The 12969-nt window shown below is 43.2% G+C and overlaps 1 protein-coding gene across 3 annotated transcripts in view; it reads right to left on the reverse strand.

Moving 5' to 3' along the window:
• The window catches only part of ube4b (ubiquitination factor E4B, UFD2 homolog (S. cerevisiae)), a 40711-nt gene that overhangs the window by 19264 nt on the left and 8478 nt on the right, over positions 1 to 12969 (reverse strand). The window contains exons 2-8 of one of the 3 annotated variants that reach the window (XM_088616720.1): positions 12119 to 12338; positions 8025 to 8160; positions 7243 to 7330; positions 5229 to 5373; positions 4603 to 4828; positions 3792 to 4199; positions 2086 to 2199 (exon numbers count right to left, since the gene is read on the reverse strand). In XM_088616720.1, the coding sequence (XP_088472846.1) occupies positions 2086 to 2199; positions 3792 to 4199; positions 4603 to 4828; positions 5229 to 5373; positions 7243 to 7330; positions 8025 to 8160; positions 12119 to 12338 (1337 nt within the window). The remainder of the gene's footprint in view (positions 1 to 2085; positions 2200 to 3791; positions 4200 to 4602; positions 4829 to 5228; positions 5374 to 7242; positions 7331 to 8024; positions 8161 to 12118; positions 12339 to 12969) is intronic. The other 2 variants (XM_088616721.1, XM_088616722.1) reach the window with 2 other exon arrangements.

Below are 12969 nucleotides of genomic sequence, written 5' to 3' on the forward strand. Positions count from 1 at the left end.
GTCTACCCGCACTTCCTCATTGCCCCCTGTGTGCGGCAGCTGGGATAGGAAACACACACAATCGGCTATTACAAATCCGGATAATAACTCAACACTGCTTTGAAGCTGCATTCTGATTGATTAGTCAGTGTTTCAGGTGTGCCATTATCTACAGTCCAGTCAAGGTTAGGAACTACATGGATACAAATTACTGCGCCTACTGTAACTTATCACTGGTCACAAAACTAAAGGCTTGGACTAAACAACAAAAAATAGCGACAACATTCCCGATAACTCATGCCCTCTTGTGCCTTATTGCTTTAATAACTGAGTTTTCTGCTCAAACTATTTTAGCAGAGGTACAATATTCCAAGGCAAGCTGTGAAGACCACGTGAAGGCTTTCCCCGATCATAAAGCCGTCCTGACGCCTCCATTAGGATAGTCTGGTCCTTTATGTCCTGTTTCAGGACATTAGTGTTTCTGTTTAATAATAAATATGCATCTTATGGTTAAAATCTGGTAGATGGCTCCCAAGTTGCTACCTCAGCTCTGCATTTCTAAAATTGGTCCTATTTATTCCCCACCTAAACAGCACAGTGAAAACGTGGGCCTTACTACAAACATCTTAAAAATATTAAGGTTATTCCAGGACAAAGAGTGTACAAAATTTAAAAAAAGAAATAAAGCACCTATGCTATTGTGTCTAAATAATTTGCCTTTTGTACCTTTTGACTTTGTTAAAAAAAACTGAACTGAATGTACTGTAGATGCATTACACGATTCCAGAGGGTTATTGAATACAGTTACCAGTTAATTTCACTGTGTTTGGAACCAGTACCTTTACTGTTTTATTGACCATACTAATTACGCATTAGAAGAACTAAGAGGCTGGATGTAGCAAAATTCTGCTGCATAGCATAGCGTGGAGAGGGCAAAAGTGAATAGCCCTTCTGTACAATATATAACCCATCACAGGAGTACTAATAATCCTTACACTAATGACACAACAAACATGAGCAGTGACTCAGGAAATTAAAATGTAAAAAAACAAATGGTGCACAGCATGATCCTCCTCCAAATCTGTGGTCTGACTGCTGTGCATATACTGACATTGCAAACTCTGTTTTTCACTTGAAAGACAAATAGGTTAGTCTAAGCAACCCGCATGCAGACAGGCAATTTGACAAGTCAGTACACTCACCACTGCACATCGAGAAACATCAGTCACCATCACACTTTCTCTAGAAAAACAGCACTAAATGAGCTTTTCAGATGTCACAGGTGAGCTTCCCCATCAAAAAGGGCTTTAATACGTTTTTGCAGGATTTGGTGCACTGTTAATAAGTAATTCCTGAGGTTAATTACACAAATCCTAGAGGCCTCGGGCTTAGCCGGAACTAATTAAGCCAGCAGCAATGGCAGAGGTGGTTTTTATTCAGCTGATCCAGGGCTGTACTGTAGAAGACAAACATTTTGCAGGGATTGCACTGACCTAAGACTGAAATGCATCCCTTTGTATTACAGAGAAATAAATGAGGAACAGAGGAGCGAAAGGCAGTCCCTAACAAAACACCTTGGTTTTCTGACTGGTTCAGTGCATACTGCTCTGCTGCACTGTCACTCACATGGCAGCAGGCCTGACTGTTGATTGACAGGCACCCTCGGAACACGCCGGGTAGGAAGTCTTGCTCTATCAGCAGATATTGTCAGGTTATTAAACCCAGATGGGTTCAGTTCACAGTGTGCACCTATTCACCAGGGTGCTGCGGTATTGCAAAATGAACTAGTCTCCCAGGGGATTTACCCTGACTGGCTCAAATACACGGGCAGCCTTTCTGGCCTGTTCTGCAAAACTGCATACCTCACCAAGAAGGGGGATGCGTTCCAGCAACCCTTGCACATGACTAACCTTAACATTGACGCGATTCATCCTCAACTTTGCCCCCAGGGGAACAGTAACTCTAACAGAGCTCCAAAATGTTTATGGTCTCGCTTTTCCGAGCCACTGCATGGGAACGCCACCTCATACACAGCAGCACATGGTGTTAGTGGCCACGGTGCACGCCCAAGCATGCCCACTACCACACACCGCCTGGCACAGATACCTGGACCCAAACTGCACCCTAGAAAAATCCTCCTCCTCCGTCTCTTCGTCGCTGCTGTCCTCAGAGACGTCGGAGAGGGCGAAGAAGAGGAGGGGAAAGGGGCTGTCGTAGAAACTGGGGAGGAGGCCGGGGAGGCAGGAAAACGGGGAAGAACGGAGGTGAATCGAAAAGGGTAAAGAAGGTGCAAATAAAAGCAAAAACAAAAATCAAAAGAGAAACCAATATTTACTGTAAATAAATAATGAATGGAAGAGAAGGGGAAATATCTAACGTAAGTCATAAAGCCAGCATTCACCACGCAAGCTCTGGTAATCGCAAGTGTGCATGTAACAAAAAACTTACTGCCTTAAACTGCCCGGGACGGAGTTATTTCCAGGTCAACCATGGCTAACAAAACAGATAATTCTCTGCACTACCTGCTCCCACCAGAGACTTCACTTGGCAATGTCTCAATGCTGTCAAGTAGATGCACTCTCCCTTTTCTCATTGCAACTGACGAAGAAGAAAAGTATATATCTTTCATTCTGTATTCTGAACACCCATTCAGAAGGGAAATATCCATCTACGTTTACTAAAGAGACTCTGGACATACAACATGTTGACGGGCAGAATTCCTCCTAACAGGAAAACAATACTGGAGAAAAGGAATGCATGCATGCAAACTGCAAGACCCCAAAACAGCTAGCATGTGGGAGAGGACTGGTTTGCCATGGTGACAGCACACACTTGTGTTAGTGTCAAAACCCCGCCGATACATGTTTCTACAAAAACACATGCACATGTCACAGCAATGCAAGGACATTTACTGTCAGTTATTAATGCAGATACCTGCAGCTCTAAATCTGAGGAGTTGCATGAGAAAAAAATGTCTATCATAATTTATGGAAGTTGGCCAATTTAGCACCCATACTGTCTACGTCTCAAATGATCCCTAGCGCATGACTGCAGTAGTTAATTAAGCTGCATTTTAAAACACATAACTGAAAATAAGCCCTGCAATAGAAGTGCCTTAATATTTTTAATTGGATTTTTAGCTGCATCTCATTCAGAATACCATTTAAAATTTTACTGCCCTCATTTTAGAATAAATATCACCAAAACCGAAGGCCTATTCCCATAGTCAGGGGTAAGAGGAAATCAGACAATTAGTATATTAGTCTTATAATCCTGTATGCTATCTGCTCATTTCGGTTTCATATATTATAAAATGGTGAAGCTGAAAATCTTTGTGTGGAAAGAATAATAAAATAATAAAAAACATCAGGCATTATTTCAGTGTCTTTTCCAAAAGAGTTATAGATTCTAAAATCACTCCATGAAAACATGAAAAGTATTTACTTTCTCTGTGTTAAGGGTTAGGAATCACAGTAATCTCTTTCAGGCGCAGAAATGTATAATTAAATGCATCCAAAATTACAGATTAATTAGATTTTACAAACACAACAAAAGCTAAAGAAGTGGAGCTGTTATTTTAGGGGAAAAAAGGGATGATTTGAATCCTGATGTGTAGAAAAGAGCGCTGGGAGAAGCAGATGCTTTGCCTGTTTAGCTCATGCATAGTTAGTGCAGTGTTTTTCTTTTAACTGGCTCACATGGTACCTTGCCGTTAGTTTGTCAGTTCAGACGACAGCACTGGCTTTGAATCAATCGGTTAATTCATGAATGCTGTTATTTCACATCCGTTCACGCAGGTCAGCAGGAAATACCTAGAGGGAATCCTGGGAACGCGGGCGGCACGTCCGGGCACGGCGCCGGGAGAGCTGGGCACCAGGGGAAGAGGCATGGAGGAGGGACGGAGAGGCCGAGGGGAGGACGCTGGGGCGGGCTGGGGGCTGGGGGGGGCAGGGAGCCCCACAGCGCTGGACCTGGGGCTGGGCGAGGTGGAGGAGGAGGAGGGGGTGGGGGGGGGAGCCCAGGGGGCAGAGAGGGAGTAGGGGCGCCACCTAGGAGAAATGGGTAGGGGTGCTGATGGGGTCCCAGGGGAGAAGCGGGAGGGAGAGGGGCTGGGGGGCGCCAGCGGGGGGGCTGGAGAGGGGGGCAGGGAGGCCAGCGGAGGTGGAGCCGTCATCCTAGCAGGGCTCAAGGCCTGCGGGCTCGGACTAGAGCCATACAGACTGGAGACAACAGGGCAAAAAGGGTTGGATTTCAAAACTAAAGGCAAGAAACAACATACGTCCTTCTAGTAGTAACTTCAACGATGTAGCTTTACTTCTTGATAAATACTGTGAATGGTTCATTCTACTTCTGTTCCCTAATGTCTTCAGGATGGACAAATGGACCTTAACAAGCAGTATTTCTAGCTGTCTACACTAGGATACTGTCAGGAAACGTATGGCAATTAAGCTGTTCACATTTATTACTTTCATAGAGATGTGTTCATGAACATGGGTTATCTGTGCAGGCAAGTGGCTGTCTGCAAGTGTGGAAGTGCCTCTCTGGGTGTGTGAATCTTTCATGGCAGGAGTGCCTGTGAATTACCGTGTGCATACCAGGAAATGCTGAACGGTCGGGACTTGCCTGGATAACGAGCTGGCGCCAAACGAGCCTGCGGAGGCGAACATAGGGCTGCTGCCCTGACTGGAGGAAGGGTTCAGCACCAGGTAGCGGTCTGGGGATTTGGCGGTTGCGATTGGCTGGGACGTGGCAGTCAGGCTGGCGAAGGGGTTGTCGTCCCTCCCCTGGGTCGATATCATGAGTACCTCCATCAGGATCTGGCTGATCAAGTCCTTGAAGCCGGAGCAGACTGGAAAACAGCACCCTGACTTTAGCTTTGCAGGGCATGCACAAATCCTAGATCCTACTTTCCTGCCTAGAGTGCAAAATGCAGAATCAACAAGAGATATTTTCATAACGGGTTGCTCCTAGATCATGAGCTAATTTTGACTCGGCAGGTGGTTCAAGGAGTCTGGGTGAACAGCAAGGTTCAAGGGCACAACTGTAAGCAAGTAGACATCTGATGTCTCTCTGTTCCAGTCAGGTTCCGTTAACTACACAATTAGAGACATAAAATAACAAAAACACTGACGGGCAAACGCATGCTTTGTTAATAAAACATTTTCTATTCAACTATTTTACATTTCTTTCAATTTGTTATTGCGTTGTGACAATCATTTTAGAGACAGAGACGCTCAAGCCCGGAGTACCGTCTTTCGGGTTTTGTCTGAACTCGGCAGCAAGCGAAGGGAGGAAAACGACGTCCCGATCTCGCTCTTTCCAGGACACCCGGAAAATCTTGCAGATCAGCTGAAGCGCCTGTTCCTCCGACACTTCCGACCCCGAGGAAGACTCCTGAAGAGCAAACACAGGGCCGCAATCAGGGCGGTGGGGGCTGCTGCCCACTGCTGCCCATGAGGGTCATATACCTCATGGATGCAGTATTATCCAGATTATTTACTATTATGAAAACCAGCACAATTTTCTAAACGGTGCACCTAAGCAACAGTTTTTATGAGAGACTCTCCTTGACATCCATACGACTTCCATTCTTTTTTCCCATAATGCGCTGGTATTACAGAAAGCCTGTACCATAATGCCTCTGCTTTCACTGACCAGTCCTGCAGACCCATTTTTAAACTCAGTATTTCAATGAATCACGCAGCCCATCAAGGTTCTTTTATTATAGCACTGTCGTCATGGAGATGCAAGAATCAATGCTTTTTAGTTAGTTGTCACTCCAAGGTTTACTATCTGGAAGATTTCAGCCTTTCTGAAACAAACACTGTTCCAAACGCGTTTAACTCCCATTTCAACCTAATAGTCCTGCACATTTCTTTTTATTTTAACTGTGTGTGCGCAAACGTTTAGTCCTTTAAAGTGTTTATTTTCCAAGCTTCAGTGCAATCCTGGCTTCTGTTAATTGGAAAGAGAGAAAGAGATGGGCAAGTTTTCTAATTAAAAGGACAGGCAGAAAGCACTGCACAGCTTTGTACAAATCTGTATGCAGTGTAGTATACACAGATCACACGAGAGAGTGGAAGTGTTAATCCCCAAGTCACTGTCCCAAGTAACGTTTAAATAATTCAAGTTTTTAAAAATGCTCAAATCAGACAACGCTGGTGGAAGTTTTGTTTACCATAAATTGAATCACTTCATATAACTCAGTAAACTTCACTTTAACCACACTACAGTGAGATGAAACTGAACATGTCAGTTCTAGTCCCATTCTGACATGTCAACCTGTCATGAAAACTAAGGAGACAGGCAGAGCCAGGGCACTTACTGCACGTGAGTAACAATACATTTAGTAATCACTACAAAAAACTGTGTTTTTCCCTTTTGTTCTCTTTAGAATATAATGAAGAACTAACGCTCTTTGAAATTTAGCACATTTACGTTACTTCGCATCATTCAATACACTAACTATAAACATTTATAACCTCTTGTTCTGCAGCCCTAAATCAATGGTTTACCCTTCAAAGAGCATATAATAAAACATAGAATAAAGAAACTGATGCTAACAATAACTATTCCACTTCCTCAATGTTATTAATGCTCTGTATTTTTGTGTTGGTTTGCTCGATCACATTTTCTGGAGATGAGGTTTTAATGTTTAAGGAATACAAAAAAAAAGTCTAAAGCCTGGAAAGACAGCATCCCATTTACAAGTAGGACTGAGGAAATATGGGACAGGCTGTCCTGCCATGGATAAAATTCTCAGATCAATTAAACACTAACGATCCAAAACATCAGATGGGTTAAGTGGTCTCCACTGATTTGTACATTTTATTCGTTCTTTCCAATTCACCCCTTACCAAGGCATAAGGCCTTCCAAAGTGACGTCCCTCTCAGGACACTGTGTATAGCGTTTAACTCCCAGGCCCAAAACCTTCCCTCCCTCTTCGCTGCAAGAGAGGTGGCGTTTCTACAAGAAGGCACTAAAACCCTGTGCACCACATGGGGAGAGTCTCGCCCTTCAGGAAACCATCACTCGCGATTCGGGCAGCTTGACAGGCCCAATGCAATTTGACATTTCTTCATACCTAAAAACTCCACTGAGCTCCAGGACACATTAAATCAAAAGAGACATGAGAGCACTGCTAACAAGTCAAAGAGAGGTCCTGGGTGTTCATATTTCATGAAGTTTTGCACTGTCGCTTTTGGGTAGCCCTTAAGGGAGGCATGAGGGTGCGTTTCCTTGCTTTCATCAGCACTCCTTACCTTGTCACCCAGGCCTCTCTTCTCTCTGCGATCACTCTCCTCCACCTCCATGTTTTCAATTCCTGAGTCAACATCCACCTGGGACATGCTGGGCACGACAGAGAGGAATATTAAACCAGCCAAATACTGGACCTGTTAGCAAGGGAACTGGCTGGCCCTGCAAAATAATTCTTCAATTATTGAAGCTTAGCAAATCAGGTCCTCTGGAGTCTTTGTGCAATGAGCTTTATGCTTTCCAATTGCAGTATAAGAAGCTACAATTAAAAGATTTAAAAAAGGTTTAAAAGATGCTCTCTGGAGAGTTAGTTCTATAGAAACAAGTGAAGTTTCTGTAAAATAATAAGTTCTTCATTACTTAAATCATTTCCCGAGTTAATCTGATTTTCTGAACTGTCCTTATGGCAGCTGCAAGGCTACAGGGGCTGGGGGGGGGCACTTGGCTATAACAATGCATAAGCAGAGGATTCAAAATTACACAAAGTATGATCAAGTACATTAGAGCATGAAATGCCCGACACTTTCATATTCAAAATTTTAAAATAACACAAAATAAACTTAAAACGCTATACTCTATTGTCTATTCACGAGCTAATGGATGATTTTGCCGAGCTAGCAAGTCTTTCCCTAAGACCAATTCAGTACTGAAGGTATTCAGTTTTTTGCATTATAAGGAGTTGATTAACAGCTCTGCATGTAGTACAGTATGTGCTCTTTCAGAGGGATTCTTCAAAACTGGCTGCAAGGAACGGCAGACCGCGAAAGGCCAGAGCACAGCGCCTCACCTCTTCTCACAGGAGACGCTGTCGATGTCCATGCTCTGCGACCGGGAGAGGCTCTGGGACTGAGTTTCAAGGCTGTTAGATGGGGAGCTGCTGAGAGAGCTCACCCCTTCACTGCTCTGGCTCCGATAAGGCACCCCTGGGCAACAGAAAGCAAAGAACAGGACTGGAGTCCAGTGAAGACGTTTATTGAACAATTTACTGATAAACGTTTAATGAATCTTACATCTGTTTCTCAACTACCACTTGCCTGGGTGCTCAATAAACCTAGAAAAAGTCACACGTGGAACAGTAGTTTAACAACGCATGTTGCAAGAAGATTCGTTCAGGTGCCTGGTGACAATATTGATCTTTTCACCTTTGTACTGTTTATACTGACAATGTTGCATAAACCCTTCACATAGGCTAGCCCTGAATAGAGCAGTTTACAATGCCGCAAAGAAATTATTTTGATTTACTGTTTAGTCCAAAATACTACATGGCACCAGATCAAAAAAATAACACGTGTAAGGGGAAACAAAGTCAGTAGCATTGCACCAGGATTTTGAACATGGCTAAGATCTGATCGCTTATTTTATTTAAACAATGGTTTTCTTCCTTCCCAGAATTTGCCGAGTTCTAGACTGTCCCTGCTAGTGATGGAAAGGAGACAATGGTGTAGCTCTACCTGAAATAGAACAGTGTGCATTTGCTTTTTGTTTCAGAAAAGCAAACCAATTCAAAATCGGTCATAAATGTTATGTACTCATCTATTTTTCCACAGTCAAGAAACGGGGGTCTACATGAGTCCTGATTGTTGATGTTTAACAAAAACACTAAAACTATTTAGACGTCCTCTGCAAGATGGGTTTTCACAGAAAGCTACAACAGATTGAGCCACTTCACATGGAATTCAAAACCATATGCAGGCTCTTGTCTGGCTTAGTCAGTGGAAATGAGAGCTCCAGTAGTTCACCAGTTCACCATCACACATAATTCAAATTTAAACGTTAAAACATATAAATATAACATTTTAATATTAATTATTTAAATTCTGTCCCTTGAAACAAACAGCCCTTGTCCTTATCAATCTTAATGAGAAAAAATCCTCTACTAGATGAAAGATGAAATATCTTATGGTAAAAATAGTGGATTGATAAAGACCTAAATGTAAAAAATTAAGTACTTTCAATGCAACCGCCTGTAAGTCAAGTTACTGGAGTTTACAATAAATTACCAATAAAATGTGGGGGGGAAGCAGAACAGCGTAATGTGCTTCACTGATCATGTGATCTTTCTCAAAAAAATAAAAAAAACAATTTCCTTACACAAAAACCAACACCATGCTAAACACTGCAGTGTTCTGATTGTGATCCACATGGAAACAGCACTGTCATTCTGAACACTTTACAAAAAGCCATCTGCAGTAGATATTCTGTGCTCCTGTCTTTCCCGTCAACCAGCAGGTCTGCTGCCCTGATTGAGACGTGATGGCACACATCGGGCAAGATCAACAGCTCAGTGTCTCACATGGCTTGATCAAGGACAACGGCAGAGCAGAATCGATGTCACACGCAGCTAGGGCGTGCAATGACTTCATCCCTGGTGTCCCGTGGAGCACATCTATGAATCATGAGTCTACGACTCCTGTACCCACACAGGGCGAATGATGAGGTGCAGGCAGGCTCCTCCCACCTGCTTGCCCACTGGCTGATTCATCTTTTGACACACTAACAGCCCCAGCATTCCCAGCTGTGCAGAAATCAATTCTATTCCACAAATTTCTTCCATTCTGTTTTACCCCACAGCGCTCACGGCCACCTCAGTGGCTCAGATTGCTACACCAGCCTGCGCAGTCTGGCTCAGTCTGCATTCAATTCCTGGCCTTCCAAGCAGTCAGGCTCATCCCCCCTCATCAAATATTCCTGAGGGCGGCTTGTACAGGAAGAGCTCCCTTCCCCATTTCTCTCTTTGATGGATGGCAACTCCCATTTCGTAGCCCTACAGGTTTAGAGCTATTAGGCCTTAGAGACCAATCTGCACCCACCGATCCACTGTTAGTCCAAACACATCTTGGACTTCTAGGAATCAAGGATTAATGGGTAGAGTGATGAGCTGATGGACAGACTGAGTGGCTGGCTCCATAAACAGTTGGCTAATGCCTTTATGCAGTTTGTCAGTCAAGTTGGGGACCTGAAGCTACAAAGGAGTCCGATCCTGAACTCATGAAGGAGGCAAGGCTTTCCATTAGAACACATGAGCTAGTGTGAGTGCTGGGTATCAGAGCTTCTCATCCATCAGGCATTTGCAATTTAAACTTTGTTGAATATTAACCATAAAGCTAAGAAACAAATACACCACTCTTATTTGTTGAAGAGGAGGGTAAGCAATGGTTGTTTTCTGAGATACAGTAATTAAGAGGTACAGTATAAACCTGAGAATTGCCTTTGAACCCTGATGGATTTTCCTAGGTTACATCAGTGCAGCTATATTCTTCAGTCCAGGCAAACAACCTGATTGCCATCTAGTGCACCTACAGTTCTGGACTGGATCCAAGTTAGAGATGAGGAAGGTACACAGCTGAAATCCCTTTTAGTGCAGAGGTTTGTGCTACGGAACCATGAAGCCTTGTTTAATCCAATTCATGAGACGAACACTACATTCTTACATAATCCCCGACCAATGCGTTTTTCAAGTTCTATACATGTCTCTCCTAATGCCTTTCAATGCTGTGTAGAAAACAGAAAGCTATAACTGTCCCCTGCTGGTATAGCTCTGTCTATAAAGGAATAATGCACACCTGCTTTAGAAAATCAAACCTGTTACTTGCAGATCTATGGGTTTCCACATTCGGGAAATGGAGAGCCTAACATGAGTAGTGATAACTGATTTCCAGCAGGGGTACAAAAAGAGAATAGCAAATAAAAACAATTATTGAAAATAAAAACAATTATTGAAAAACAATTTATATACCCTCTGCAGGAATGGAATCTTAAGAGAAATGAAATTCTATTATAGCAATACCTTAACAATGCAAAAAATCTGATTCTGGATGGCGATAAGAACAGTTGTGTGCACAGATACCATTAACAAAAAAAAACAGTTGATCAGCAGATACGGTAACATGCTGTGTGAATAAGCTAGATTTCATTTTTATTTTCTAGGGAGCTTTCCAGAGTGTAAACTTCTCAAAGAATGCTTCTGAATCATGCTGTAAGCCTCCAGCCTCTGCCACCTGTGTTATTTAAAGAGACTTGTGCATACTCATAATCTTCATTGTGTTTCTGTTCAAGGTAACACAAGCCAATTGTGTCTAACTGATAGATGTCCCACTGCACTTGACTGAAAGTCTGAAAAGCTAGGAATTCTCTTTTGCCAGCCCTAGTGAAGTTTACAAAGAGTCACAAGATCTGACTAGACTTTCAGCCTTTTTATACTTAAATATGAAGATGTGATATGTTAAGCTATTATCAAATACCTTTCATATTTTATAATTGATCAATAAGTTATCAATTTGCCTTTTAAAAAACCCACTGAAATACTACAGCTATATTTCATGTTATTGCTCATTTCTCATTCACAGAGATGTGTGGTGCTAGAATTATTGCTGTAACAAAAAAAGAACTTAAATTCTTTTATCTAGGTTCTGTTTCATGGGGCAAAACATACAAGCAGTATGCAATACTTCTAACCAGGCTCTGGCAGGTTTTATGGGTAATGAAGTGTGTGTCTTACAAAACTTATAGAAAACCCCATAAATATATATATGATTTAGAAAATAATTAGGTTAATTATTTAATGACACAAGGTCCCGAGACCCCTGCTCTAGTGGAAGAAACGAATCTCGACAGGACGGATCTACAGATTTGGTATGGAAAGTCACGCTATGAACTTAGTGCTCCTTCGTTCAAGAAACTTACTAGTTCTACTAGTAAGCTTCTTTTGACTAATTACTAGGTAAGGCATTCTGCCTGTGTATGTAGGGGGATGCTGGATGCTTTTATGTTTTGTTTGGCTTTTGAAAATGTTGAAAGCTCTAAAACCTGGGTCGCAAGGTTCGTCGTGGCTCGTGGGGAAAGGAGAAGGGAACGCGGGCGACAAACGGGCTGTCCCAGTACCTGCAGCCCCAACGGGCGACGTGGCCGGGGTGACGCTGTGGACGGCCAGCCCCAGGCTGTTCGACGGCCCAGGCGGTGGGGGCTGCAGCACGGCCCCCGAGGGGCCTGGGGGGGCCCCCGGCGGGGTCTCTCTCTGAGGGGAGGTCAGGGGGGTGCTGAGGGGGGTGCTGGGCTGCGAGGTCTGCCCTCCTGCCAGCCGGGCGAGCCGTCTCCTCCGGATCTGCACCAAAACCGAGGAAACAAAAAGGCCGTTTTGTCAAGAGAGCAGGGCTTACGGCAAACATGCTTTTCAGTTTCCACAAGGTTTTTTAGGCTGTGCAAACAAATCAAACCTTACCACATCAGTTCTTACTGAACCGTACCATTTTTAGTCACCTCGGACGGAAGAAACTGCTAAAAGAATTGATTTGTTGAATTGTGGCCGGGGGGAAGTCAATCCCAAAGACAACCATCTACTTTATGATAAAATAAATGAATTCTGCCGTTGAGAAAAAAGGCTGTTGTAATAAAAATATAACTGGGACATTATATTCCATCAATTTATCACCCAAAGAAACTCTTGAGTTAAACAGGGAGGAGAAAAAATTCTCCCAGGCAATTTTTAGACTATCGGACAGCATGTCACAATGCTAAAACAAATCAATTCATCCCAGCCACCTGGGCACCACACTGCAATTTTCTTTTCCCCTGCGCCACTCACACACCAGACTCCAGCCACTGAACTGCTGCAGAATCCCAAAACAAATGACAAGAGACATCAAGTCAGCCTTTCTGCCCCCGGAGTCTGTTAACGACAGCAGGACTGAAATGAAAAAAATCCCTTCAAAAAAACAGAAGCAGCTGTGAAAAGG

This window comes from Lepisosteus platostomus, chromosome 23 (assembly GCF_059453375.1).
Source record: "Lepisosteus platostomus isolate fLepPlt1 chromosome 23, fLepPlt1.hap1, whole genome shotgun sequence".
Lineage (NCBI taxonomy): Eukaryota > Metazoa > Chordata > Actinopteri > Semionotiformes > Lepisosteidae > Lepisosteus > Lepisosteus platostomus.